General features: G+C 39.4%; 1 protein-coding gene across 3 annotated transcripts in view; it reads left to right on the top strand.

The window, feature by feature from the left end:
• Positions 1-1,103: 1,103 nt before the first annotated feature.
• LOC124615754 (structural maintenance of chromosomes protein 6) overlaps positions 1,104-24,976 on the top strand; it is a 188,410-nt gene continuing 164,537 nt past the window's right edge. Inside the window, exons 1-3 of one of the 3 annotated variants that reach the window (XM_047143842.1) lie at positions 1,104-1,287; positions 15,213-15,312; positions 19,722-19,886. In XM_047143842.1, coding sequence (XP_046999798.1) covers positions 19,737-19,886 — 150 coding nt within the window. In that variant the 5' untranslated portion in view covers positions 1,104-1,287; positions 15,213-15,312; positions 19,722-19,736. Of the gene's footprint in view, positions 1,288-14,454; positions 14,563-15,212; positions 15,313-19,721; positions 19,887-24,976 lie in introns of those variants that run through there. The other 2 variants (XM_047143841.1, XM_047143843.1) reach the window with 2 other exon arrangements.

Raw genomic sequence — 24,976 nt, 5'->3', positions numbered from 1 at the left:
TATCATTTGTCACAGTTATTTTAATATTTTAAGATTAAATAGGATACTGCGCAAAATTCGAATAGTTTTCAATGAAGAATGGGGATTGTTATGAGTTTGCATTTGGTACATGTTAGGTTGCACGCTGTGTACGAAATGTAGTTAACATACTGAATTATTATTTAAACAGTCTCGAGAAAATGGGCTGACGTAGTGTACTCAGTTCCAACCGCGCCCACAAACTATGAAACCAGAATAAAATATTCATAACATCCCTCGTAACTCACAAACCGTGCAGAGAGGAAAGGATTTTGTCATTGGTTAATATGCGAAAGTTCCGGATCTACCTTGATATGCAAGTAACTAGATATTTTTCAATAGACTAATGTAATTTTTAATGAGTATCGGTAGCTTACGTAAAGGAAATTGCTATCACTTTTGCAATAACACAAATAAAGATAATCCGTGTTTATTTCTGTCCCAAGTATCAGCTTTTTCATAAAATAATGACCAATCTCGCTTCAGCTGTTAGTTTCGTAATTCAGTTTAGGAATTTCGTCGCAATTTCAACTGCTGTACTGGTACATTTGAATGTCAGTGAGAGGAATATTTGTAAACACCGTTGTGTTTTGGCAACATAAGAAAATTTTAACATGGCAATAAAAATTAAGTATTACAACGACCTATGTATTACTCAGACCTCGTAACTGCTGGCACTTCTTTGAAGACAGAAAAAGAAGTAGGAAGCCTTCTGTCGCAATTTGGGCGGAATTCTATACACAGTGTATTTATAATAATGGCTAGCTTGGACTAAACATTGCCAAAGGATTGTATTCATGATTTTACTTCTATACCGAGCGAGGTGGCGCAGGGGTTAGCACAGTGGAATCGCATTCGGGAGGACGTCGGTTCAATTCCGCCTACGGCCATCTTGATTTTGGTTTTCCGTGATTTCCCTACATCACTCCAGGCACATGCCGGGATGGTTCCTTTGAAAGGGCACGGCCGACTTCCTTCCCTAATCCGATGATCTCGCAGTTTGGTTTCCTCCCCAAATCAACAATTTATTTCTATACCTCAATTACCTGAGGAATATGAAAAGTGTACTTCTTTGTTCACAATCACTGGCGCACCCTGGTGTCCTTAACGCAAGTCAAAACCCGCTTTGTTTGACAACTTTCGTGTTTGTAGCAAAGTGTTTACTTTTTTGACCGCAAAATATCGTCTGAGACGAGTTGTTGTGAAATGGAGGGCTTGAGTACCGTCGAGTTGAGTGTTGTGTGAGAAGCTCTAATCTTGCAATTAAAGGTCAGCTTTCTTATCTGAGACTATAGTAAATGTGTGTCGCTGTGTTAATTTGAATCTTACAATGTAAATGGAAAAAAAAAAAAATGTTCGTACAGCACCTGAAGTTTACATGAAAGTTGTTTAAACAGGAACTATGCTTGTATTCGGTGTAGATCGCAATGCTTAGAAAGTTAATAGTTCCAGTGTACGAGAAGAAGCCCTTCCAGGCTGCCGATCCAGGAAGTTTAAACGTTCGAATGAAATTTGAACGTGAATGTACAAGTTCATGCCTGACAAAATTGATAATCGCCCTAGTGCAGTAGACTTTTCTACGTTTGTGTACACCGCACCATATCATAATCAATGTTTTCTCCCTTATCGGCATCGATGTTGTGTGAGAGGAAATCGGACAGGCTCAGACCGATAACCAAACAAAAGTATTTGGACCGAGGTTTCCAATTTGCCATACCGTACGAAACTAAAGGCGATTTAGCCTGCCATGACCCTAAACCAACCTTACAAAACTGTCTGCAATGAACTATTCGAATTTCTTCTTATCTATATTTCATTTTTATTTTTTATCTACAGTAGCACGTAATGCTCCTGTTATTGAACGTGGTAAAAACGTTAGAGTTGTACACAACCTTTTCCATAAATAATTCCTTCAATTGCTTCATGATATAAATCTATCATAATTCTAAATCTACTCAATTTCTAATTGGACATGGTGCAGTAGGCTGTTCTACAAGACCATATATGCACTTGATGGAGTGTAATCAGTGTCACTGCAAATATGACTAAGAAATTTTAAAGAGACTTACATTGATTTTCTTGCTTTTTAAGATTTTCTTAAAAAGTTTCAAACTTATGTGGATCTACCCTTCTGGCGCTGTACTGTATTGATGTGAGTTAAGAGGTCATTTTTGTTCAGCCTGATATTATGTTAGTATCACAGTTTCCTTGAAATTTTCTGCCTTACTCAGTTAAAAGTACTGTAGGCACTAGGAGTGCTTGTCTGTATAGAAATATGGCGATGAATTTATATTCACTGTTGTGATGAAATGAGATTTGCACGATTCCATTGTGTCACTTCCATTCATTATTCTACTGACCTCCTGTCAAAGTAGTGAATGATACTGAAGAGTTTCCTAAAATACACCTTAATTTAGGTGGGAATGTAAACATCTTAGGCACTCATAATTATTTCCCTGTTGGTGCAAGGTTTCATTGCTTGTAAGACCTAACAGCTTCTATTTAATTTGCCATTACCTTAACCATTACATTAATTCAAGGTCATCTTGTGGCCGTGTTACAAAGATTTCTTTTAACCAGTTACCACTGGTTTATGCTAATTGAAACTGTAAGTTTATGTGGATCCCTATTCCAGAGAATATGAAAATTTGATATGACACTCACTGTGTTATTTATAATTCGCTGTTTATCTTGTGCCCAATACTGATTTGTGACACATTTTACAGATTGCTGAAATTTCTTACCATCCTTGGCAATAAACAGGTTATAGAATGAACAGTAAGGGGTCCCATAACAACCCCAAGGCACCCCATATTTGATTGTGCTCACATGTAATAGTATTTCAGTGTCTGCTGTGGACTTACAATAATATGCCTCACAGTGGGAGTTCTTTCTGATTACTAAAGGAAGAATTGGGTCAAAGGAACCGTCTGCTTTGACGTATGGGTGTTGTGGTGTGTGACGTAAGTCGTGGAGTTTATGAGTTGGTTGAGTGTTTGTAGTTCATGACATAAGGTTTGGAAGTTTCTTCAGTGAGTTATCAATTAATTTTTTTGTTTTTGTGCTTTGCATTCTTGTTAGGCATTATTGGTTTGCTGTTTGTGGTGTGGTAAGATGTCTAATTTACCGTGTGGCTTCTGTTGTTAGGTATGGATATGACGACGAAATATAAGAGCGCTGTGTTGCAATTGGAGATGGGGGAGGACATGTTGCCCGTTATTAAATTCCTTCCGTTATTTGGACTAATCTCTGAGATTGTGAAGTGTAGAATTTGTCGTGAGAACATGAGGTTGACCAGGCTTCCAGTGTCTCGGACCAGAGATGGGTACATGTGGCGGTGTCAGAGAGAGAGAGAGTGTGTGTGTGGGGCGGGGGGGGGGGGGGGGGGGGGGGGGGCGCGTGCGTAGTCAAGTTTTATTTAATTTTAGGTTTAGTTTCAGGTATTGGTGTTTTGGTATCGTCAGCTGTGGTTGGCCTATATAGATCCAATGCCCGTAGGTTTTGTTAATGTAGCGGAATTTTGTAATTTTCTTCTTTTTTTCATTTTGTGTGTTTTGGGAGTGTGGTGTGTTTTTTTTTCTTTTTTACTGTTATATTTAGCTTGTCCACACCCTAAAACTCCCAATTTCCCGCTGTTGTCCCGTTAGTTTGTTTATATTTTTGGAGGGAGATGTTATTGTCTTATTTATGTATACTTTTGTGTTTGTTGCCATGTAGGCCTATATGGAGGGATGTCATAGGTGCCATATTGGATACGCTTAGAATAGCCATTTCCGCCAGATTGATGATGTCGTGGGTCAAAGCAGTTGGGTGTTATCGGACACTTCAGTACTCCCGAAGAATTGATCCTCCTGTTGGGGAGGCCCCATGTGCCATAATGTTCAGCTTTATCAAGAAGGCTTTTGAAAAATGTAAAAATTTCCGTGCTAATTGTTTATTTTTCATCAGATTCGGCGCGCAACTGAGGCATTTGTACATCATTTTCTTCACTGAATTTGCCATTTGGGACTCAGATAGCATATCATTCTTATCTGATCCTTTAACTCTGGATATATTTTAGAAAATACTGATGGGAATTTCTGTCAACTTATTAAAAGAGTTAATGTTTTCCTCATTGAAAAAAAAGTTATGTATGATTTTCGTAGTTGATTGTCTTATGTCTAAATTGATGTCTGGTATCCATGCTAGGTGGTCACTGAGTCCTGCTTTGAGTAGCTACTTTGATATGCTATGTATAATAATATTTGGTCAAAGGGTTTTCCTGAATGATGTGCTATTCTTGTGAGAGTGTTTACATAGTTATGGGTATTTATGAGTTTGAAATTGCATCGCTGTTCCCTCTTATATTGAGGAAACAAATGTGGAAGTCTTCACGGATTACACTAGCATATGTAATGCTAGATTTAGATATTTTGTTCAAGAACTGCTAAAGCCTGTTCATGGACAGGACAGTGATGGCTATAAGATTTACTCTGGCAATTTCTATTGCAGCTAGTTCAAAATCTTATTCTACTCAAAATTCTCTGTACTTGGGTAAAGTAATAAATTCAATGTTATGTTTGATAAAGATAACTTTAACATGCTTGAAGCTTGTTTTAGAATAATATCTGCTAATTTAAAAGTTTGACAGTGAAAGAAGCCGAATTATTCCTGATTCAGGCCAATATTCTGAGGTACAAATTATTGATATGCAGCCTATATCAGTTACTTCATTTTTATTAGAATTTCAAGTTCATTTGAATATGAACTAAGCATTCATGTGATACAGTTATAGAACTGCAGCATTAATTGCCTGTTTGGTTTGAGTCATGTTCACAGTGTCTGTGACCTTTAGTTCTAGTTCTGCTCTTCATGGGATTTGTTTGCTTCTGAATTATTGGGATGTTGCTAGTTTGTAGGCATTGCTCTTGTGGCTTCTTCTTCTACCAGCCCATCATGGGATCCAACTGCAGTTAAAAGAACTTCATTAAAGGAAGACATTGAATATATATATATAATAGACAAAAACATTCCACGTGGGAAAAATATATCTAAAAACAAAGATGATGTGACTTACCAAACAAAAGCTTTCGCAACCAACAGCTGCTTCATCAGGAAAGAGGGAAGGAGAGAGAAAGACGAAGGATGTGGGTTTTAAGGGAGGGGGTAAGGAGTCATTCCAATCCCGGGAGTGGAAAGACTTACCTTAGGGGGGAAAAAGGACAGGTATACACACACACACACACACACACACACACACACACACACATATATATATCCATCCGCACATACACAGACACAAGCAGACATTTGTAAAGGCAAAGAGTTTGGGCAGAGATGTCAGTCGAGGCAGAAGTAAAGAGGCAAAGATGTTGTTGAAAGACAGGTGAGGTATGAGTGGCGGCAACTTGAAATTAGCGGAGGTTGAGGCCTGGTGTGTGTGTGTGTGTGTGTGTGTGTGTGTGTGTGTGTGTGTACGTGTCCTTTTTTCCCCCTAAGGTAAGTCTTTCCGCTCCCGGGATTGGAATGACTCCTTACCCTCTCCCTTAAAACCCACATCCTTTCGTCTTTCCCTCTCCTTCCCTCTTTCCTGATGAGGCAACAGTCTGTTGCGAAAGCTTGAATTTTGTGTGTATGTTTGTGTGTATATTGTAACTATTAAAGAGAATGAGACTATCTTAACCAACAGTACGCAAGTAGGTAATGTATTTAACAACCATTTCTTAAGTGTAGGTGAAAAAATTTGTGAGAATAGTTCAAAAGAAAAAGCCAGGCAGTACATGGAAGAATCAGCTTTGAGAAATCTTGGTCAGATTAATTCTCACCTAACAACATCTTGTGAAATAAGGAAAACCATTAAATCTTTGAAAAATAAATGTTCTGTTGTAGTAGATGACATATCCAACAAGACATTAAAACAATTTGTAGCAGTTACAGATGTGGCTTCAACCAGCTTTCCGTTCCCAATACTATCTGTGCATTATAACCTTCACTAAGTGATACTATTTCTGGGACCTTTCCTTGGACGCTCCTGCAGTTTACTAAAATCATATTAGTATTTTCTATCTCTGATCTGTGAGGACCAAGATTCTCTGAGGTCGCTGTGGCTGATTTAACTGGCAAATCGTGTTTGATCCCAAGGGAGGGATCCTCTAACCTGTGTGCACGCCATACGTACTCCGCTACCCTAGTAGCTGCTTCCTGAGTGTAGTGCATGCCTGACCTATTAATAGGAACCCTACAATTCTGCACCTGATAGTGGAGGTTGAGAAATTCACATCCGATACTGTCACAGAGGCGTCTTTGCCTCTGGTTTAGGGCTTCCATTCTGCTCCAAACCAGAGGACCACGATCAACCCCGGGTACGATGCTATAAATAGACAACTTAGCCTGCACCCCGCGTGCGTTGCTAGTTGCCTTCACCAAATCAGCCAGCCGCCGAAAGGAGCCGAGGATGGCCTTAGAACCCAAGTGGCAGGCGTCATTCGTACCACTACATGAGCCAGTTGCACCCAGTGCACTCGATAGCCGCAGGCAGGGCCTCCTCGACATCACGGATGAGATCTCACAGTAAACATACTGAATGTACACTGGAATTTTTTCTCGCCTTGCCTGCTATCTCCCTGAAGGGCTCCATCACCCGCCTAACATTGGAGCTCCCAATGACTAGCATACCCACCCTCTGTACTTGTCTGGACTGGGGAAGAAAATCGACCACTGGCCCAACAGGAGAGGCATCCCATGCTGGCTCAGAGCTAGTATCAACACTGGGAAGCACCTCATACCTGTTGCTAAGACGTGGGGAGCTGCATGGCCTGTTCCCTCTTTTGTTTTCTGCCCAGTGACACGCAAACCCACCACTGTCTGCCACCCACTCTGGAGTGAGGACAGACTGGTCAGGTGTCGCGTATCGGAAGCCGCAGTGATGTCTGGGCCACCAGGGGATTCCAGTGACTCCAAAGATCTTGTCACTGATGCCTTGATGTCTCTGCAACTGTGAGTGTTAGCTAGAAGCTTGTCAGCAGTAGCCAAAGCAGCTACCAGCTGTTCACGGACAGCAGCCAACTTTCCTTGTGTCCGCTCACAACAAGCACAGTCCCTAGCCATATCGTACTGTGTATAAAATAGATATGGCGCTACTGAGTTTGAAAATATACCAAAGGAGAAGAAAGGAACACTAAAAGTTGGTGTGCAGATTTCTCACTGAACTCTGAGACTGCAAGGTGTTAAACAGAAATAAATTTCTCTACATGGAAAATTTACGCTAGAAAGCCGCCCTGCACAAGGATATTCTCAAGACTTATATACAAAAAAAAAAAAAAAAAAAAAAAACTATGATTAATTTTCTAACCACTATTCTACACAGTAAAATACACACATACAGTTCACTTCTTTGCAGAAGCATGTGAACAAAAAACAAAGACTAAATTAATTTACAGTTTATCACACAAATGCTACTGTTGCTCTGCTGTGCCTCCTCTCAGCTCGGCGGCTGCCGCTACACTGTTGCTAATTTTGTCATGGCTAGCTCTCCCAAGGATTGCAACAATTCTTCTAGGGAATGTAGTCTATGCCGGTGGCCTTGTTTCAGCTTAGGTCATTAAGTGCTCTGTTAAATTCATCTCACTGTGTCATATTTCTGATCTTGTTGTCATAATTTATTTCCCATGTCCATAATATAAGATTCACTCCATTGCATAGCCCTTCTACTGTACATATTCCTCTCCTCTTTCCTTCTTTGATTAGTATTGCCTTGCCATCTGAGCTCTTGATATAGATACAGCTGCTTTTCTTTCTCCAAAAATTTATTTGATTTACCTTTAGGCAGCATCTATCTTTCCTGTAGTCATCCATGCTTTTGCAGCTTAGCATTTCTGCTGTAGCCACTACTGCTTTTTCATTTTACTGTACCTGTCAGTATTATTTTTTTATAGATTTTTGTATCCCTTTTAGTCTGTTTTATTTGCTTCATTTTTATATTCTTTCCTATCGTCAGTTAAATTCAGTATCTCATGTGTCATTTCGTATTGCACCTTTGATTCTTGCTGCTTCACTACATTATGTCTCAATGCTACATATAATCTTCTATTGGATTTTCTCCCCCTGTTTCAGCCAAAAGTTTCTTTGAAACTCTCAACAACCTTTGGTTATTTCAACTTGTCCATGTCTCATCTCTTTAATTTTCTACCTTTTCGTAACTTATTTAATCTGCAATTCATAACCAATATTAAGTTTAATTTTTTATAGTCAGTGACCTGTGAGTGCAAGGTGTAGGATGTAGTTTTCATTTGTGTGTGTGGTTACCATATGAGATATGGGAGGGGAAAGAAACCACGTACCACAATCTGGCAATACTAAGGAGGACACTGAATTTAACCTGAGTTACTTGTGTTTAAGCATTCACCCCCCTCCCTCCCCCCCCCCCCCCCACACACACACACAGAGAGAGAGAGAGAGAGAGAGAGAGAGAGCGCTGCAGTGCTCTCTCTCACTCTCTCTCTCTCTCTCTCTCTCTCTCTCTCTCTCCCTCCCCCCCTCCCTCTCCCTCCCCCTCCCTGTCCCTCCTCTCTTCCTGCCTTTTCCTCTCCCTTCCTCTTCCTTTTCCTCCCTCCCTCCCTCCCTCCCTCTCTCCCTCCCTCCCTCCCCCCTCCCCATTCCTCTTTCTCCCTCTCCCTCCCCTCCCCTAGCCCTTCTCTCCGTCTCTATGTGCATGTTGAAAAATGTGTAATCTGAAGTACTGTGTTCCACTTATTTTTTATAAATACTGTGCTCCGGTTATTTTTTATGTGCATATCCACTCAAGACTTACTGTCTGATGCTCAGTAGGAGCACTTCTAACTGAAACGGATCCCGTAGTGGGTAAGAATTCTTCTAAACATTACCCCTCCAGGAGGCTCATAGCTCTTTTGTGAGTACGGGATTGGCAAGCAAGGGTCCCCAATCCAATTCAGTTTTACTTCCTTTCCAGTGCTCCAATTTTACTCTTTGATTGTCATATTTTCTCATACTTATTCTGTAGGACAGATTCCCTGCTGACAACCTGTTACACTCATAGAATATTGGCTTTCCACAGTTTGTTCTTCTATTTTGCACCACATATTTAGTCTAACTTCTGTTTGATGCCGAACTTTGGGTTCGACCTCCATCTTTCCAAATTTCTTTTACAGAATGTTTGGGGTAGGTTACCCGATACCCAGCATTTGGGGGACTGATGACCTTCGCTGTTTAGTCCCCCTTAAACATACCAACAACCACCTCCACCCAGCATTGTAGCCTGTCTGTGTGGGTATTGTCAGGGTAAGAAGGTAGCAGGAGTGCACTACTGATGCCAGTCACCTCCCTGTGCATGCTGAGAAGTACATACCTGTCCACATGGAGGCACTGGGACTTCGGCCACTGGCCAACATGACAGTCTGCCCTGGCTGGGTGGTTGCACATGGGAGAATCCTCTTTCAGAGTAGGCAGCATCATGGCAGATATTCAGCATCATGAAACATCCAAATTTACCAACTGATTGCTGCACAGGCCTCAGTCCAGTGCTGATCTTTATGTCCCTAGGAACATCCCTCCCTGCCCACGCCATGGAAGGAAAACAAAACCAAGTGACTCCCCTCAGTTTCTGATTTGTATCCATACAGACAGAGGGTGTCTTCTCCCTACTAGGCCAGTGTTATTTGTGGGGAATATTGTAAATGTGTTTGGTGAATTATGGAGTGGTTCCATCTTTATTAAGACCGCAAATAGTACGCAGTCCTGAACGTTAATCTCTTGTAAACAATTTGGTGGTGTGCCTGTTACCAAAACACCGAGCAAGAACCTAAGCATGGTACAGGAATTAATTTTTCACTGGAACCTAGTGATGCAGAAGGATGAAGAACTACACAAACACTTGGAAATACAAGGGACACACTTTGTAGGTCATCCTCACTTTTTAGCCTCCAGAGAAAGTCAAAATTGTGATTTAATGTTGTGGCGTTAAGCCACGTTTCCTGCCCCTGATGCTTTGGGCATCTTCTGGGTGTACATATGACCAAGTTCGTGGAGAATTTGGCTGACCACTTCACAGAAATTCACCATGTGTGCTACCACCTGCCTGTCAATTGCAGGACCGACCAATCTCCCCAATCCATCAAGTATGCTACCATAATCAAAGAATGCAAGCTTCAGTAATTGAAGATCACTTATTGTATTTTGAAGCTCAGAAAAAACAGGATAGTTGTATCCAGGCAGTAGAAAGTTTTCTGTATCCATCCCAAATCTCCAGACCTGACATGTTTTGCAGACAATTTGTTTGGCAGATGTAATCACTGTTTTAAAAAGGTCCATTGATTGCTAGTAAAAAGAGTGTTTACATGTTTTAAGGGAACCATGTGCTATAAGCTAGAATTTTCTTGAAATGGCAGTAGAGAAATACTAGCCTTCAGTGATGCAGATGGGAGAAATAAAAGCAATGGCAGATACTCTATAATGCATTTGTGCATAAAAATGTAAAGTTCTTTAATCCTGTGATCTAGTAGAAAATAAAAAACTGTTGCATTTTCTACTTTTGAAGCTGAATATATGGCTTTGTTCAAGATTTACTGTGGTTAAGACAACTTATGTCTGAGGTAGATCCAAATAGTGTCATAAAGTCACTTAAAATACTGTATGTTGTGATAATAAAGGAGCCAGCCATTCAGTTAACTAAAAATCTGGCAAAACATTGTAGATCCAAGCATAGAGATAAAAAATATCACTTTATAAGAAGGCATGTTGAGTCATATTGGACATCTGCCATCTGAAGGAATGTTAACTGATACTTCCACAAAACCCCAAAGTACTGCTAGAAATGAAACACATGCAAGAAACTGTGGCCTTGGAAAAAAGCTATGGAGTGACTGTTCGTTTGAACTTCACATTGTGTGTCAATATCAGTCTAAGGGTATGCGTTGGAATATGTAAATCAGTGTCGACAATTTTCTGTTTGCTCCATGTTTTTACTGTTACTACGTGGTTGTTATCTATTTGTTTATGCGTAGTCACTGTAGTTCATGTACTGCTTTTTTCATTCAATAAAATGTAACCTGTTGCAAAGCTTTCACAATAATTTCACTAAAAATGCTCAACAGAACAGAATGAATAGTCTTGATAAGATATTGTAAGATAATAATCAGCAAAAGTAGTGCAAGGATAGTGGGATGTAGCTGTAAGAAGGTAAGGAAGTGGGACACTAAAAGCTGTAGAAGAGTTTTGCTATTTTGGCAGCAAAGTAGTTGATGGTAGCAAAGAGAGAATATGAAATGCAATTTGGCAACAGCAAGAAAAACTTTGCCGAAAAAGAGAAATATTTTAACATGTAATATAAATGTGTTATAATTGGTTGGATAAAGAAAAATCTACTCACCAAGTGGCGGCAGGAGAATACAAAAGTTATGGAAATGTGCAAGCATTTAGAGACAGTGGCTCCTCGTCTTGGCAGAAGGGTTAAAGAAGCGGGGATGTTTTTTCAGTAATTTCAGTTTTGCGTATTACCCTATCTTTCCCCTGTAAGCTCTCAGGTTTTCAAATCTCATCTGGTGCAGTCCTCAACAGTCTTTCATTCTCATTCTGTCTGGTAAGTCTCTTTGGACCTGGAATCCTGGGTGACTTTTCCATACCTCTTCCCATTTTGTAAACTACACCAATCTTTTTCTGTCGTCCCTCTTCTTTCCGTTTCAACCCTTTTGCCAGAAGAAGGGTCCACTAGCTCCAAAAGCATGCCAATTTCCATATCTTTCATATGTGTTTTTTGCTGCAGCCACTTGCTGAGTAGATTTTTTATACATATAATTGTATTATATTTTCAAAAAATTATTATTATTATTTCAATGCAAGTATTAGGAAGTCTTTTTCTGAAAGTATTTGCCTGGAATGAAGCACTGAATAATAAACAGTATAGTCAAAAAGAAAACAGAAACCTTTGAAATATTATGCTGTGGAAGAATGCTGAAGGTTAGGTGGGTAGAACAGATAAGTATAACAAAGATTTACTAAATGGCATCAGAGAGAAAACAAATTTATGGTGCAACATAACTGAAAGAAGGGATCGGTTGATAGTACACATCCTGGTGCTTCAAGGAATTAGGTCATTCCTTTTAATTCTAATTCCTGCCCAAACAGGATAGCCACCAGTGGACAACATATCTGCAGTGATGAGATCTCCCTTGACCAGTATGTCGAAAGTCTCACGAAGACCTTAACTGACAGGCAGTATTCTCCAAATGTTGTCCATAAACAAATTTCCCGTGCCATATCCTCACTCACTCCCAGTCCTCCCACCAAAGGAGTATTCGCCTGGTCACCAAGTACGAGGTGGAATCCAAAATTTTCAGGACTGGTGCTGCCATCTGGAAAGTAGGAGTAGTAGATCTTTGCACCGCTAGGTGGTGAGAGCTGCATATCTGATGAGTCCATGTGTGGAGTGTCATTCAGCTGGGAGGATGTGTTGTGTGTCCACAGTGATTTCCGTAACACTCTGTGTTTGGTGTGTGGCAATTTTACGATGGATCGGCGAACAGAACAGCGTGTGTGTATCAAATTCTGTGCAAATCTTGGGAAAAGTGCTACGGAGATCCTTGCAATGATTCAACAAGTCTTTGGGGGACAGAGCATGAGCCGTAGGCGGATGTTTGAGTGGCATGCTCGGTTTAGGGCCGACCGTACAGACGTCAAAGATGATGCTCGCGCTGGAAGGCCCGTTACCCGCACAGCAGCAGACATTATTGCCAAACTTCAACTAGTGGTTTGTGTGGATCGACATCAAACCATTCAAGACCTTGTGAATGAAGTGGGTATTGGTCATGGGACATGTCAAAGAATGTTGAGTGATGAATTGGGCATGCATCGTGTTGCTGCAAAATTTGTGCCAAGGATCTTGAATGCCCATCAGAAGGCACAGCGTGTTGAAGTGTACATGGACCTTCGTCAAACCACACCTGATGATTCAACCTTCTTGTCACGGGTTATCACCGTCGACGAAAGTTGGATTTACGGTTATGACCCAGAGACAAAGCAACAATCGTCCCAGTAGAAGAGTCCGGGCTCTCCAAGACCAAAAAAACTGAGACAGGTGAAGAGCATGATCATCATTTTCTTTAATACCAAGGGAATTGTGCACAAAGAATTCATCCCACCCAACCAAACAGTGAATTCCGCATATTACTGTCACGTTTTGCGATGGCTCTGTGAAAATGTGCGGCGACGATGGCCCGAACTTTGGCGTCAAGGGAATTGGCTGCTGCGTCACGACAACGTGCCCTGTCACATGTCCTTGCTCACCTGGACCTTTTTGGCACTGTACTCACCAGATTTGGCACCTTGCGACTTCACACTATTCCCAAAACTGAAACTCAAGTTGAAAGGCCGTCGGTTCGACACTCTAGAGATAATTCAAGAAGCATCGCTGGCGCTGATAAACACCCTCAAAGAACAGGACTTCCAGGAAAAGTTTGATCAGTGGCAAAAGCACTGGGATTGGTGTGTATGTGCAGATGGGAACTACTTCGAGGGTGATGGTGACCATTAGTCCAAAGGTAAGGTTTTCAGTAGATGGTAGCACCAGTCCCGAAAATTTTGGATAGTACCTCGTATAACCCTGGACTGGAACAGCTGCACCATACCCTTTTCCAGGACATTGATTATCTCTCATCATGCCCTGAAATGGAGGACTTCCTACACAAGATCCTTCCCAATCCTCCTAACGTGGTGTTCCATCGCCTAGCCAACCTGCACAACATCCTGGTACAGCCCTGTGTCACTCCCAGTCACTTGCCACAGGCCTTACATCCATATGGCAAACCAAGATGCAAGACCTGCCCAATCCACCCACCCAGTATCTGCTGCTCCAATCCTGTCACAGGCTTATTCTGTACCATTAGAGGCTAGCCACCTGTGAAAGCAGCCATGTTATATACCAATCCTGCTACAATCACTGCACAGCTTTTTATATCTGTGTGACTACCAATGAGAAATCTATCAAGATGAATGGCCGTTGCTAAACTCTTGCCAAGAGCAGAGTTGACTAACCAGTGGCACAATATGCATCTGAGCACAGTATGCTCAATGTCAATGGTTGCTTCGTAACCTGGACCATCTGGATCCTTACTTATACCACCAGCTTCTCTGAACAATGCAAATGGAAGTCATCTATACAATACAACTTCTGCTCACATAAATGTCCTGGCCTCAATCTCCAGTAACCATTGTCACCACACCCTCCACCAACAGTTTCCCCTTCCTCTGTCGTGTTACGTCCTCCCAGTTCACCACATCACCTTCAGCATGTGCCACTCCCTGCTGCTCTGACAACTGTGCATCACTTGCCCAGCTTGAATACCTGCCGCTCCTCCCTCCAACATTCCTAGCCACCAAACCAGCTGCCTCCCTCCAAGCCGCTAACCATCCATCAGGTGTGTGTGTGTGGGTGTGATTTACTTTGACTTGTAAAAAGATTACTCTGAAAGCTAGCAAGTTTTCTTTCTTTTTGTGCATGCATATCGTCGACTCAAAGTTGCTGCCTTTCAGTGACTGGTCTCCTTTAATCCAAAGGTATTTAATTCTTATTTTAAGAAACTTCCAAATGAAATTTTGCTTGCAGCAAAACCACACTACACAAAATTTGAGCTCAGGATACAAAAAAGTCACTACAGGTGGGTTTCTCTCATACTGGAGTCTGAATGACCTTCCCTTTCCACTTAACTTTCCCCAACATGCCCTCCTCTGCTCCCCGATGAACTGTTAATCTGGAAACCTAGGTACTGTGTCAGTTTAGCTTTAATATGCAAACATGCAGTAAAAATGTTTATGGCAGATTTGTGTGTAATTTGACGTCATATTGCAAAATATTATCACCTCTTATTTTGTTTATTTTTGTTTCATTAGAAAGAGCAGTTGTTCTTGTACTAGAAAAGGTTTTATTTATTTTCAAGACCCTCCGGATAATGTGAAAAATGAGCTTGAAAATAATGCTGTGAAACATTAGCAGACTTTAAATTTGGATTTTTAAACTCCACCTCTTGAACAAAAAAATGTATTTCTTATTTATGTTTCCCCAACTATGACCTTTATATTGTCTTGATGTACAAAGTTCATGGTTGTTTTTCTATTTTAGGGCTAAAAACTATGACATGTGCATTTTGTATGCTTGGTTTCTATTGTTCACTTAAGACTGCATTACTTATGAAAGTGGATTTCTACAGATCGACTTGCTTTTATGCCGTTACCATTTGGCAGAATTTCATCTGGAAAGTAGTTGAGGAAATTGCTGGAGAGAGTTGATGACTTTGAAAATACTTTTTCGTGAGTAGTTGTTGTATATGTCTTGTTCTTACATTTATCCCAGAGTTCTGCGTGTTTGGTGTGTTTTCTCTTTCTGTTTAATTACATTGGTTTCAACACCTTTTTTATACTTCACTCTCACCTGTTTTCACATGATTTTTATACAGAAATGAGATTTGAGCTAATGCTTATGTTGTCCTTCTCACATAAGTATGCTGTGGTTTTTTTGGCACTCACTTGTTCATGACGTTGTTTCAAAAAAGGCATGAGAACTAGCAGACCTATAGAAATCCACTTTCATAAGTAATTTTGTTCCCGTGAGCAATCAAAACAAAATAAATAAGATGCACATTTTATAGTTTTTAGGCTTAAAATAGAAAAAAAAATACCCATTAACTCTGTATTATATTTTACAATAATAAATTGAGACCCGCAGAAGATGACACGTAGATGCCGAAGCATGTTTTGGTAGATAAAAAAGAAATACATAGTGTTTTGTTGAAGGTGGAGTTTAAAAACTCAGATGTAATTTGCAAACATAGGAAAAAAATGTTAACAGGAGCTTCCAGCCCCAGCAAGATGATTATTTGCAAACGTGTAGTTAAGAGTTGTTAGCTTTTTGTAATTTTTAGATGTGGTATTTTTGCATGTTTCTTAATGTTTCTAACCATGACTAAGAAATTATTATGGCACTGGGTATCAAGGATGGAAATAATTCAAGAAGGAAAACAGGCTGTCATCATCTACTAATGACAGTGCAAATAGACTTCTTCTTGTACGAGACGCACTCACTTATTTCCCAGTACACACTGGTTGACACACAGTGTGTTTCAATTGTTGGTCACAGTCACCAACCATTATCACTTAATGTCCAGACTGTCAACATCATTTCAAATGTATTGCAAATTAATCAGTATGTGCTGTGAAATAATTATAAATGGGTCTGTCTAGTATTAGAAGAAGTACATTCGTGCAATCATCTGTAGGTAAGTGGTAGCATGTTCTTTTTTTTTAAGTGCAACCAAGAAATCACATAATTTTCAATTTAACAGTACACTGAACAATTTGTTCCAGGTTAAGTCATCAAACTTTCAGTAGAAGTGGAACTGTTTTGTTTACTGTGAGATACAAGGTGGCTTAGCACAATCATGTCTGATTAAAATTATTTTTGATGTGACGGTTGATTTAGATGTTGGCTTTTGTTCACTATCATGGAATCTAGTTGCTTGCTTGCACAATTCAGTGTGTTATCAGAACTTTTTTAGTAATTTAAAGAAAGTGTGGACTCACTAAATGAACTACAACTTTACGATGACTACTGAAATTATTCGGTTCTTATGACCCTGAAACAGATCGAGTGATTTGCTTCTATCATGAAGATTTGTTTCTGATTTAGTTTCTGTTCTTGCAAAAGCGCTACTGTAACCCTTTTGTGAAAACAAAACATTCCATTAAAAAGGGTTTATGGAGGCGCTCAGTGATCTCTAGTTGCAGTTGCTACAAGAAAATTGTGTATCACAGAGAAGGTTACTGTTGAAATTCCGAGAGTGTACATTTGAAGACAAGTTGGGCAACATTTTGTTTCCTCCAAGAACAAACAAAGCAGAGAAATTAAGAGTTCACATGGAAGCTTGTCAACAGTTGTTCTTCTCATGTACCACACAGAAATGGAATAGAGGAGTGGGAAAAATTAATGTGGTACGAGAGGAACCCACTGTCACACACCGTAGAGTGGCATGTGTAGTGCAGATGCCGATGCAGATGTAGAGCAGCTGAATTAACAAAGCTCTCAAAATGTAGATTTTTACCACTACAATAATTATGCACCGTATGCTAGAAAGGGGACACAATATACTTGCTGACTATTATTATCCTCCTCAAATGCTTCAGATGCTGAACCTATGAAACTGCAGAAAGGGTGAAATCAAGTTTGTTATGTAGTGGCAGTTCTCCTTAAAAATATCAGAAGTAAGGTTCATAAGGCTGCATAAAAATGAAAGATTTATCAAGTGTAAGATTTGTAGACAGATTACAATTTGTGTTTGGCTTAAGTTGGGAACATTCATGCAATAAATTCTGATGTTAAACACTGGGTACTATGTTAAATATGGCGGCCTACCAAGTGAATTAAAGCAAAAAAATGTGCCAGTTTCTTCAAAAACTGAGGTTTGCGAACTTAACATTTTCTCCAAAAGGCGGATTGATAATATGAGTGGCCTCTGAATTTACAGTTTCAACCAGAATGGTCAAAAAGAAGAAAGTTTAAACAGTAGGTGGTTATTTTACCAATACCTGCGTACAAGAAGGAAGAAGTCCTTGCCGATTAAAATACAGGGTTTTAGCTTTCTTTGAGAGTGACAAATTTAATCAGATTTAAAATTCACTAGGTGAACTGGTGTGTGTAAAAACAGTTTTTTTTGCAAAAGTTCAGCTTGATAGACGAAAGTATGTAAGTACTATACAAATGTTTATAGGTTTCTTACACAAAATGCTGCTGTTAAAATTATTGTTTATGAGTCTTGGACAGCAGTATTTTTGAGCTCTTTTGTTTAATCTTATCCTTAGGGTCCCGAAAACAAACAAAATCTTTTGTAGTACAAAACAGCTGTTCACTTTGGTGAAACAAAATGAAGAAAGCAAGAGGTGAAAATCTTTAGCAATATGACATCAAAATGTGCTTAAATTTGATACACAAATTTTTGTTAACATGTTTGCGTGTTTGTAAATTCTGAAGCAACCACAAATAACTGAAGCAATTCATTAGAATTAGTAGAAATAATTTCTCTGCAGAACAATTGAATGGCACTCAAGATACTTTGCTTGTCCAAAAATCATCACAGTCATAAAATGGTGGAAAAATTGCCATGACTGTTTTTTTCCAAACTTCGGCTTCATGCAGCATGAAAATAGGGAATGACACAGCCTTGAATTTTTAATGGTGTATTGAGCACAAAAAGTTGTGCATCTGCTCCAAATATTTCCTTTAGATTTCAAATAGGCCTACTTTCATTTCTAAGCTATCTTTAATTTGGCCAAAACTGCTGTAGAGCGACATTTTACATCTCCATACTGAAAAGCTTGTAAAACATTGAATTTTTTGTATCCTGAGCACAAATTTTGCATAGCTTATTACATGAGAAATACATGTTCAAAACTAATATAGATTAAAGATTTTCTGGTGGGGTAAACTGTCCACATTGTGTAGAAGATCCAGTAGTCAATTTGCTAAAGGAGGTGGGTTGCTGGAGGAGGATGGAGGGGGGGGGGGGGTTAATGTAAGGGGTACCCAAAGAAGCTCAACTGCCATTTAAGTGACAGTAGGCTGCAATAGCTATGCAGAAATTGAAAGGCTTGCTCAGGATAGACTAGCATGAAGAACTGAATATTGAAGACCTCAACAACAGTATTAGCATTGAAACTTCTTTCTTGTATTTGATGATGCTTGGCTGGAATAGCCTGGGAATTAAATAATAATGTGCGTTCAAAAAGTTTCCATTTTAGGGCTTTGCTGCAGCGTATAGGCAACACATCACAACTGTAATGTGCATATATGAACACCAGCATGTAGGGAAGACATTATTGTGGTACTTGTGTCTTTCCCATATGCGTACAGTAAATGCGGAAATGTAAAATATTGCAATGCTATTATCGGATGTGTTCAAAGGATCAGTGTACTGTTATACTTTTCTTGGCTGCCAAATGTCAAACCCCAGTAGACATTTATCAGAAAATGAAGGATGTGTATGGGACAGCATCTCTCTCAGATACCAACATTGTGAACTGGTGCACCAAGTTTATGCTGGTTGCGCTTCAACACAAGACACTGGTCGATCTGGGAGGCCAGCAGAAGTTACTCCAACTCAAGCGAGCGACACTTGAGCACCCCCTATAATCCTGAACCCTTCCCCTGTTGTTATCACACCTGTGACCTTTAAAATGTTTTACCAAAGGGGTATCTTCAACCTGGTGCATCGGTGGTATGATTGCCTACTGCTCATGGCAATTTTACCTGATTGGCAGACCGATTCTGGACTGCACAGACCTCAAACAGGAACTTTTTGATTGCCCCATATATTTGTTTTATTATTTACATCTTTTTATGTGTATGGCAACTTTTCGTTTACTCTGGAAATGAAATTTATTTAAATTTTTCCTGTTTACAAGTGGACCATTTCACCAAGAATGTGTGGAATGAAAAAGAAGTATAATCACTTGAATTGTTTTGCAAAATATATATTCTGTGTTAAGTTTTTCTTAGATATTCTACAGTCGTAATCTCCTCACTTTAACTGCTAGTTACGTGGATAAGCCCCTCTATATCTTGCTTGATTGTCTTCATATCCTTTCTCTTGTCATCTTACAGTCTCATGTGAGAGCATAGATGTAAGATGAAGGACAGATTTATTTTACACTGGTGCTTGTTTTTGCAGGAAGCATGAGCTACGATGAACCGAGAAAAACGGCATAAGTCAAAGGAAGAAACTGATGCTGTTTCTGCAAAGAGGCGGAGGACAAATTATGAGGCAAATGGAGCTGATTGTAGTGATGATGGATACGAGAGCAACGTTTCCCAACAGTCTCAGAGCATTCAGAAGGTTACTATAAAAAATAAATTTTATTTTAAATCATTGCTGTTGTTACTCAAACATCATCAAAATATTTAAATTTTACATAAAAATAGACATAAATGTGGATCTTACATACTGATTTTCCACTTTTCTACCAATTTTACTGGGACTGATGACCTCGCTATTTGGTCCTCTCCCCCAACTCAACCAACCAACCGTTTAATTGTGAGATACTACCAGATAACAACAGGAAAGTGATTCTTATTGTCTTCTTTACCATTAAAAGTAAGGAGTGTTCAGGCCAAAAAGTGTTAGCATTTTAAGTAAATAAAGTCAGATATTTTAAGCAGTTGAATGATTAATGATTTGGTTGGAAGTGGGTATTTCCTATTGAGCCAGTTATTTCATAAATCTGAATTGCTTGATGGCTGTGCAATAGTTAAGAATTGCACAATACTGTCTATGCCACTAGTGAGAGCAATGCGTGATGCCTTCAATGACTGCTGTAATAGGATATTGTCATATGACATTTCACAAAATCCAAAGAAATTCTGGTCATATGTAAAGGCTGTTAGTTGCACGATAGTTAATGTCCAGTCCCTAGTGAATGAGACAGAAACTGGAATTGAGGGTCTCAAAGCAAAAGCTGAAATGCTGAATTCCGTTTTCAAATGTTCCTTTACAAAGAAAAACCAAGGAGAATAGCCTCAATTTAATCCTTGTACCACTGAAAAGATGAATGAAATAAGTACTATTGTCAGTGGTGTTGAGAAACAGCAGAAATCTTTAAAATTGAACAAAGCTCCAGGCCCTGATGGAATCCCAGTCAGATTCTACACTGAATTTATGGCTGAGTTAGCCCCTCTTCTCACTGTACTTATCGTAGATCTCTCAAACAAAAAACTGTGCCCAGTTTGTGGAAAAAGGCACAGGTCACATGTGTCTACACGAAGGATAGTAGAAGCGATCCACAAAACTACCGTCCAATATCCTTGACATCGACTTGTTGTAGAATGTTAGAACATATTCTGAGCTCGAACACAGTGAACAGAATGACCTCTCAATGCCAACAGAATGACCTCCTCAGTGCCAACCAGCATGATTTTCAAAAACGTCGATCATGTGAAACCCAACTTGCGCTTGTCTCGCATGTCGTACTAAGAGCTTTGGATAAACGCAGCCGGGTAGATGCAGTGTTTCTTGATTTCTGAAAAACATTTGACTCAGTACCACACCTGCTTATTGTCAAAAGTTTGAACATATGGGGTATCAAGTGAAACTTGTGACTAGATTGAGGACTTTTTGGTAGGCAGGACACAGCCTGTTATCTTGGATGGAGAGTCATCGTCAGATGTTGAAGTAACTTTGAGTGTGCTCCAGGGAAGTGTGTTGGGACCCTTGCTGTTCATGTTGTAAATTAATGGCCTTGCAGACATTATTAATAGCAAAATAAGGATTTTTGCAGATGATGCAGTAATATTATGAAATACTAGAGAGAAACTGCAAAAGTTTTCAGTCAGATATTGATAAGATTTCAACATGCTGAGAGATTAACAACTTGCTCCAAATGTTGAGAAATGTAAAACAGTGCACTTCAAAAAACAAAAAAACCTACTATCCTATGACTATAATATCAATGAGTCACTGTTGGAATCGGCCAACTCATACTAATACCTGGGTGTAAAACTTGGGAAGGATATGAAATGGAATGATCACATAGGTCCAGTTGTGGGTAAAGCAGGTGGTAGACTTCATTTTATTGTAGAACACTGGGGAAGTGCAGTTAGTCTACTAAATAGATTGCTTACAAATCACTTTTGTGACCCTTCCTAGAATATTGCTCAAGTGTGTGGGACCCATACCAGGGGTACTAACAAGGGATATTGAACATATACAGAGAAGGGCAGCATGAATGGTCATAGGTTTGTTTTATCCGCAGGAGAGAGTCACAGATATACTGAAGGAACTGAAATGGCAGACTCTTGAAGACCGACATTAACTATCTTGGGAAAGACTATTAACAGAGTTCCAAGAACCAGCTTTAAATGATTAGTCTAGGGATATACTACAACACCCTACATATCGCTCACACAGGGATCGTGAGTATATGATTAGAACAATTACTGCTTGCACAGAGGCATTCAAACAATCAATCTTCCTGTGCTCCATACATGAATGGAACGGGAAGAAACCATAATAACTGATAGAATGCGATGTACCCTCGGCCATGCACCTCACAGTGGTTTGCAGAGTATAGATGTGGATGTAGATGTAGTGTGTTACCCTTGTGCAGAGTGATAATGATCAGCAACATAGAAAAATTGAAATAAGAATGAAGACAGGAAACCATAACATATTGCAAAAATATGATGAGAGCCCATGACCAAGCTGATCAACTCATTGCACATACAGGTTTTGTGTATATTAAAGTGAAGCTGAACAGCCTACAATCTATATACCATTTTTGTACCATTTTATTTGTTAGCACCTTGTTGGACACACCATTATGTCCTGAATGGGATATATGTGTGTACAATGTGGCCAGCTTGTTAAGGAAACTGAATTTTGTCTTCATTATTGTAAATGTGAGCTAACTGTTCAGATAATCTATCTACATCTCCTTGTAAGAAGTGTCGTAAATCCAATGATGCCAGCGCATATTTAATGTTGAAATGTTCCATGTTCAACTGCCGCACTACTTTTTGGAGTCGTGATGTCGTTAGTGGCCTTTCGACTGTCGACTTTTGCGAGCGTGTACAAATGACCACTGTACGAATTTGGATTATTTCTTTCTGTTGTATTGTGTGTGCTGCAGTGGCACAATGAAAATCTGTCACAAGCACATCACAATGGCAAAGCCTACAGTAACTGCTGATGAAAGGGTGCGAGAATTTGAAATCGATGGTTTATATACTCCCAGTAAGTTAACAGTGTTTTGTAAATTCTGGAATATCAGAATTTCATGGGAGTGTAAAGATTCTTTAGTGAGACATGTGCAGACTGAAAAACTTAAAGGGGAACAAGTTGAAGTAGACCAGTTTGCCAATGAAGTGGCTGTCTACAATTAGCAGCAGCTTTGAGGCTGCAAAAAAGAAGAAGAGCGATTGTGAATATCTGGCCTAAAGGACTGTGGAAACATTTTTGAAGGAAACATTCCGTTCCACAAATTGGATACATCATTGATAAATAATTTTTTTGCATTTTTAAAAATATAAATAATTTTTTTGCATTTTTAAAAATATATGTATCACTCCACACCATTCTGACCAAGCACAGCAACAGTATACAAATGTTAAAAATTGAAATAATTGTGTCTGTTGCAGATACTTTATTGATGACGCATTTCACACTTCTAGCGCATCTTCAGATCATTCATGAGCTGCGGAGACTGGTTTCTGTGGTCTCCACAGCTCAATAACAATATGAAGAAGCGTGAAACATGTCATCAATGAAATATCTGCAACATGCTGTTATTTTCTTTTTTTACCTTTGGTATTTGTTTTTAAATAATTATTTGTGTCAAAATTTGTTGTTAAAATAATTTTTCTCTACACTTCTCTCATTTTTAGTCCACCCTGTCTTAGGAATAGTTCCATTTCCAACATAGCATTGAAAAACGGGTAAATATGACAAAAATAGATAACTGATAATAGAAAAAGCGTGCCAGAAAATAATACCGCTAAATAACACCGAAAAGTGCAAAAAATGTCACCAATTTGGTGACACAGTTTTTCCTGTCCCTAGTTATTAGGGTTTCTTCTCATTCCATTCACACAAGGAGCACAGGAAGACTGATTGTTAAAAATGGCTCTGTGGTTGCTGTAATTAATGTAACCTTGTCATCACAATCCCTATGTGACCGATACTTAGAGGGTTTTAGTATATTCCTAGAGTCATTTGAAGCCATTTCTTGAAACTCTGTAAGTAGGTTTTCTCGTGGTAGTTTGTGTTTATCTTCAAGTATCTGCCAATTCAGTTTCTTCAGCATCTCCATGACACACTGCCATCAATCAGTTAAATCCATGACCACTTTTACTGCACTTCTCTGTATATGTTCAATGTGCTTTGTTAGTCCTATTTGCTACAGGTCCGAACACTTGCACAATATTCCAGAATGGGTCACACATGTGATTTGTAAGCAGTCCCCTTTGTAGGCTGACCACGTTTCCCCGGTATTTTACCAGAAATCAACCACCTTTGTAGACTTATTGCGAATCCATTAGTCTACCATCTGCTCTATCCACGACTGAGTCTATTTGATCATTCCATTTCATATCCTTACGAAATGTTACGTCCATATAGTTGTGTGAGTTGGCTGATTCTAACTGTGGCTCATTGATGTTATATGATGCCATGTTTCTTCATTTTGTAAAGTACACAATTTTACATTTCTGAATATTTAAAGCTAGTTGCCAATCTTTGCATCACTTTGAAATCTTATCAAGAGCTGACAGAATATTTATGCAGCTTATTTTGGACAGCACTTCATTACAGATAACAAGTCATTTCCAAAAAGTCTGAGGTTACTATTAATATTGTCCGCAAGGTCATTAGTTTACAGCTTGAACAGCAATAGTTCCAACACACTTGCTGAGGGCACATCTGAAGTTACTTGTAATTCTGATGATAACTCTCCATCCAAGTACATGCTGCGTCGTCCCTACCAAAAAGTCCTTAGTCTAGTCACAAATCTTGCTTTATGCATCATATGCTCATACTTTTGACATTAAGCATAGACGTGGTACTGAGTCAAATGCTTTTCGGAAATCAGGAATACTGCATTTTCCTGACTGCCTTGATCCAAAGCTTTCAGTATGTGGTGTGAGAAAAGTGGGAGTTAGGTTTCACACAGTCGATGTTTTTGGAATCTATACTGGTTGATACGGAGGAGGTGAATCTGTTCGAGGTACTTCATTTGTTTGAGCTCAGAAAGTATTACAAGATTCTACAACAAATTGATGTCAAGGATATTGGGTGTGAGTTTTGTGGGTTGTTTATACTACCCTTGTTGTAAACGGGTGTGACCTGTGCTTTCTTAACTAACTGTTGTTAGAAAAGGGGCTGAATCAGTACAGAATATGATAGAGATTCCATCAGGCCGTGGGACTCTCTTCAGT

This window comes from Schistocerca americana, chromosome 5 (genome assembly GCF_021461395.2).
Source record: "Schistocerca americana isolate TAMUIC-IGC-003095 chromosome 5, iqSchAmer2.1, whole genome shotgun sequence".
NCBI lineage: Eukaryota > Metazoa > Arthropoda > Insecta > Orthoptera > Acrididae > Schistocerca > Schistocerca americana.
The sequence above is the reverse complement of the archived record's forward strand: the minus strand, read 5'-3'. Positions and strand labels throughout refer to the sequence as shown.